Source organism: Hyperoodon ampullatus (assembly GCF_949752795.1).
Source record: "Hyperoodon ampullatus genome assembly, chromosome: 11".
NCBI classification, from domain to species: Eukaryota; Metazoa; Chordata; class Mammalia; order Artiodactyla; family Ziphiidae; genus Hyperoodon; species Hyperoodon ampullatus.
Window position 1 is genome coordinate 21,125,700 of NC_136924.1, and position 6,151 is coordinate 21,131,850.

Sequence of the window (6,151 nt, forward strand, 5' to 3'; positions counted from 1 at the left end):
AAGCAGATCACTTCCTGGGTTTTAGGTTTTCTTAGGGCTATTTTATTTCTGGTTTGCCTTTATTCCTAGGGTTTAGTCTGTGCCCTTTTAAGATGTGAGCTGAATGTCTGGAGTATTCACCAGGCCTTTTTATCTTGGTGCGTCCCGAACTTAAACCTCCAATTCTTCATCACAGGGCTCTCAAAATCCTTTTCTCATCTTTAGCTGCCATTTTATGTTTGTTTTCCTGTCATCTAACTCAGTACAGGCATTGCTTAGGAGTCAAAGATGTCTTGAGGGGAAATTGCACAGTTTCAGGTTTACTTTCTACAGGTACCCCCTTTCCAGAATCTTGGACCTTGCAGCCCTGGCTGCCTTGGGAGTTCTGAATTCTAATACTCCCCAACCAAGCGAGACTGTCTCAAACTCCAGGCCACTGTTTTCATCTCAGCCTCTTTTCCTCATAATGTGGAATCAGCACATCCCCCAGAGGGAAAAGCAGAGGTAAATGTGGAAGTTACCTAGTAGACTCGCCTTCTTTACAAGACCATGGTCCCTCCAATCCTGGCTACTTTAGTGGTTCTACGATGCCTTCACTTTTTGTTGTTGTTGTTTGTTTGTGTTTGTTTTTTAATACCGCTCTTGTCATAAAGCAGAAGAGAAAAAACTTTAAAAATATCTTTTAGTTGCAACAGAAGAAATAAGGTACTTAGGAATAAACCTAACCAAAGATGGTAACGATCTGTGTGGAAAAACATTAAAAAAAATTATTAGAAAGCATTAACACTTAAATGGGAAGATATTATGAAGCTGTCAGTTCTTCTAACTTGGTCTATAGATTGAATGCAATTCCAATCAAATCCCAACTGGGTTTTTTGGAAGAAGATGATGAGATAATTTCAAAATGTATATGAAAGAAGGAAGATACAGGAATAACCAAGACACTGGAGAAGAATAAGGTTGAAGGGGACTAGTTTGTCAGATAGATAGGCTATCATTAAAATAGTGTATCATTAGCACAGGGTGGACAAATTGCCCAAAGGGATCAAATAAGCCCCCCCACAAAAAAAAGCCTATGTATATATGTAAATGTGATATATGATGGAGGAAATGTATATATCCCTGTTGCATGCTATTTAAAAAAATCAGTTCCATACAGGGTAAAAGTTTAAATGTAAATGGAAGCATTTTAGGCATCGTAAGAGAATTTATATCAATATATGACTTCAGGGTTTGGGAAGTTACTTAAAAATAAGAGGGTACACTACCTATAAAAATAGATTGATAAATTTGCATTAATATTAAGTTAGTAAATTTGAGAATAATAATAGGAATTGTTCTTCCCAGGACACTATTAATAAAATGAAAAGACAAAAGGTATCTGTAGTACTCATAACCAATAAAGGATCAGATTATGTAAAGAACTCTTATAATTTTTTTTAAAAAGACATTCAGTAGAAAAATAGTTTAAAGACATAGACAAGCATTTCACAGAAGAGGAATGGTATATGAACGTAAGGAAAGATGCTCAGCCCTACAAATTAATCAGACAACTGAAAATGCAATGGGATACCATTTCACACCCAGTAGATGGGAAAATATTGTAAAAAGCTTGGTAACACCAAGTCTTGTTGTGGATGTAAAGCTAGATGAGCTCTGTTATACTGATGATGAGTGTGTCCATTGATACTACCACTTTGGAAAATAATTTCTGTTATTTTGTAAGTCTGAACAGTGTACCTCTGGATCATACCTATAACTCAACATATCTACTCTTGGATATATCATCTACAGAAATTGGCACATGTGGGTTGGGAGACATATACATGATTGTTTATAACAACATTGTAATAATAAACACTTGAAAACAATTCAAATTGACAGGAGAATGTACACACTAGTATAAATCAGTGAATTACAGATATATAGAATATGAAACTTGAAAACATGATACTGGATTATTTTTTAAATGTCCACTACTCAAGCCTACATAGGATATGGTACCCTTTTTGTAATGCTCAAAAGCAAGCACAACGAAAATATACTGACTACAGATTCTGTGTTATACATATATATATATATATATATATATATATATATATTTCTTTTTAAAACATTTCTTTGCTCAAACAAAATTCAGCAGCGTAGTGACTTCTTTCTTAGGCTTCTTCCAAGAGGTAAATGTTGGAGTCAGAGAGGAGCACACAGGAAGCTTCTATGATTTTGGCAATGTTCTAGCCCATAAGTTGTGTGGCAGGTGGCTGAATGTTCCTTTTATTGTTATACGTCATAACTTTTATGTCTTTTTCTCTGGCTGTACCGTGTGGCTTGAAGGATCTTAGTTCTCTGACCAGGGATTGAACCCGGGCCATGGCAGTGAAAGTGCTGAGTCCTAACCACTGGGCTGCCGGGGAATTCCCACTTCTATGGCTTTTGTAGGCATGAATTAATTGCATTTTATTGAGTAACCTCTGTTACAACCACCCAAATAGGCTCTTTTCATTCTGCTGGAAGTTTTTTTTTTTTTGATAGCTTAAACATTGATAATAGTTAAAACATTATAACCTAGAGCATTATCTGTATTTCATTGTAATATAAACCTGTGTCTTTCCTTAATGACAATTTCTGTATTAAGGAATATAGTGTAATGAGAGTTCTGGAGGTAGACAGCCTGGGGTTATATCCTACTCCACCATTTACTAGTTGTGTGACATTGGATAAGTTATAACTACTCTGTGACTCAGTTACTTCATTGGTAAAATGAAGGTAATAATTGCACCTAGTTGTGAGGATTAAATGAGTTCTTACATCTGAAGTACAAGAAACAGTGCCTGGCACGTAGTAAATAAATACTAGGTGCAGTGGTATTTTTACTATTGTTATAATAATTATTAACAGTAACGTGAAACGATAAGAGTTTAGCCATTTTCTTGAATGATCTAGAGCTGGTTAAACTGTTATAATTCTAATAAATATTTTGCATTCTTCCCTAGAGAAGCATGCCATAGGGATATTGTGAATTTGCAAGTGGAGATGATTAAACAGTTTCATATGCAATTGGTATGTATTGATATATTTTACTGTAAGTGAGCATAGCTGTGGATCTAAAAAGTCCATAAAGGGGTGATGTATTTTTACTTAGTTATATCTAATTGCTAAGAAATAAACAGGGAGTTTTAGAAATTTAATAAGTAAAATAGATTTTAACTAGTCACCCTTCTTTGTAACCTGTGGTAGTTACAAAGATATGATATGATAGTATGATAAAAAAGTATGATAGCTACTTTTTCACAGCAAGTAAGCAAAAAGCTTCCGAAATGTGCAAATATAAGCTTTCCAAATATATAAATTTCACCAGTGCTCTTTCATTTATATTAACAAAGTAGTAAGGGTGGTTAAGTTAAAAAAAAATTCAGTTAGTTTATCGAACATGAGAAAAATGATAGCTGAAAATATGTAAAACGGCTTGCCAAATAAATGTGAAATGCCAGTAATTTTAAAAACTTTTTTTCCCTGTTCTAGAATGAAATGCACTCTTTGTTGGAAAGATACTCAGTAAATGAAGGTTTAGTGGCAGAAATTGAAAGACTACGAGAAGAAAACAAAAGACTACGGGCACACTTTTGAAATTTCAGTGAATACTTTAATGTTTTGTAATTTGGGAAGCTTCTGGCAACACAGAGCTACATGGATTCAGTATTGTTTTAATGGCCTCTGGGAAAATTTTTTTTCGAGTAAAAGGGTGATGGGATTGTATACCAACCACTATTTCATCTTTTCTGTCAAAAATATTTATATTTTTATATTAAAAACTGTACACTGTATCATCTGCCTAAGAGGAAAGCCAGCAGAATCTTTATTTTCTGAAAGCTTTAGCTATACACTAAGTGCCCTTTTTCATAAGAAAAGAAAATTGTGCAGAAAAAAAAATAGATTATTATGTTTTGTAATAACCTCTGTTAAACAGATAATATTTTTGGTTGACAGTTGCCTTCCAAACTTTTTTTGGATGTTTGATGATTAAAGATTTTGAGATACCTTCTATTTTTATGGAGAAATTAATTTTAATTGGTGTTTTGGGTTTCTAAGCAATTGACTAATAAAACACAAGGTTGATTAGTAATTATTTTGTTAACTTGATGAAGTCAAGTATGACTATTATTTATTACTTGTACATTTGATAAGAAAATTTTCAGAATTTCGAATTGCACAGATTACATTATATCTATTGCATTTATGTTACTGTATTATACTTCTAACAAATCTCTACTCCTGGTTGCTATTTTTTAGCTAATTTCACTTTATGAAAACTTTAAAGGGTTTATAAGACTCAACCAGAACTGCATATCTGCTGATTATCTCATGAATTAATAACATACAGAATTATACTATAAAGTTTCAATCAATATAATTCAACTTATAAACAGTGAAAATTTCATATTGCATACTAAATATTACAGTATTAGTGCCATTTTTTTTCTCCCAAATGAGGTGTGGTTTATTTTGTTTTGTGGTTTATATCATTAACTTCCTCTAATTCTTTGTGTGTTGTATGAAATATTTTTATACTATTGACCTTACTATAAAATAAATAAAATTAAAAAAAACACAACAGGAAGGTTAATTGTCAGAAGAATTTACACCTCTTTGATAATACGTAGATGTGTACATCTGCCTGCTCTGATCTACATTTTTAGTGATATAAGATTAGGAGGGCTACTGGCTTGTTTATCTTCTTATAGTCTTTTGTCCCAAAGATTTAAACTATGTACCTTGTATATAGCACTCCTGCCCAATTTTGACTTCTGAGATGAAAGTATTTACTAAAAGAACTCTATTTTTAAAAAAAAGGAAATCTAGCTAGCTTACTAACTTTTTTCCCCTAAGTGATGAGAGATTTTAAGGATATATTAAATAAGTATAAACATACTAATAATTACTTCAAGAAATAAAAGCAGATTACTTTGTCCTAGTGTGGCTCAGAGAATACATTTGTATTAAAGCATAAAGGAGTGCTTATATAATCTTTTTTCCTGACAGGTTATAAAAGCATAATGGCTTATAACAGGTTTTCTTATATATCATTATCAAACAGATTTAGAAAACATAAAAGTGTGTTTTGCTACATGCTGTATTTAAATCTGTTAATATTTTCCTATTGCCTTTTTCTATAAATGCACATAATGTGTATTAAAAGAGGTTGGATAAATAAAATAATTTTAGTAACTTTATGCATAAAGATGAAACTTTTTTTGTCATGGAATTTAAAAGCTAAATAAGCACAAAAATTTTAAATGGTAAAAATGGGAAACCTGAAATTGAATTTTAGCCTCTGGCCAAGATAGCATAATAGAGATTGGGTTTATACAACTGAATTTTAAAAAGACATAAAATATTTGAAATAATTTTCGAATACTGAATTTTTGAAAGTAATAAACTCAACTTAGATTCTGTACCTAGTGAGAATACCTTTTGAAAATGAAATAAAACTTTTTCAAACCTAGAAAGGCTGAAAGAATTTATCACAAGAAGACTTTTGCCCTACAGGAAATGTTAAAGGTACTGGATAGAAATCTTCTATGCAAAGGAATAAAGAGCAACAAAAATGGCAAATATGTGTACAAATGTAAGATTTTTTTTCTTATTTTAAATTTTCATTAAAGGCTAATAGACAATTTAAAGCAAAAATAATAATGTATTGTGTGGTTAACATAGGTAAAGTGAAATGTCTGAGAAGAGTATCATCAAGGGTGAGAGGAGGGAAATGAAAGTATACTACTCTTAAGATTCTTATACTAACTGTGAAGCAGAATAATACTACCTGAAAGTAGAATGTTATAAGCTAAGAATGTATACTGTAAACCCCAAAGCAACCACAAAAGAAAAAGTTATAACTAGTAAACCAACAAAGATGATAAAATGTAGCCATAGAAAATAATTCAAAAGAAGGAAGGAAAAGAAGAAAGGGGAACAAAGAATAAATGGGACAAATAGAAAATAAACAGTAAAATAGTAGATTTAAACAGCAGTATCAATAATTGCATTAAGTATAAGTTGTCAGTTACCCTTATTATGAGATTGAATCTTTTTTATCCAACTGTATACTGAATCCATGAAATCCACTTTAAATATAAAGATGCAAATTGCTTAAACATAAAAAAAGACTAAATTA

At 31.7% G+C, this 6,151-nt stretch overlaps 1 protein-coding gene across 1 annotated transcript in view; it reads left to right on the forward strand.

Moving 5' to 3' along the window:
* The window catches only part of NEDD1 (NEDD1 gamma-tubulin ring complex targeting factor), a 41,598-nt gene extending 37,575 nt beyond the window's left edge, over positions 1–4,023 (forward strand). Inside the window, exons 13-14 of the mRNA XM_079715343.1 lie at positions 2,973–3,039; positions 3,502–4,023. Of these exons, the coding sequence (XP_079571469.1) occupies positions 2,973–3,039; positions 3,502–3,606 (172 nt within the window). The 3' untranslated portion in view covers positions 3,607–4,023. The remainder of the gene's footprint in view (positions 1–2,972; positions 3,040–3,501) is intronic.
* The last annotated feature ends 2,128 nt before the right edge of the window (positions 4,024–6,151 follow it).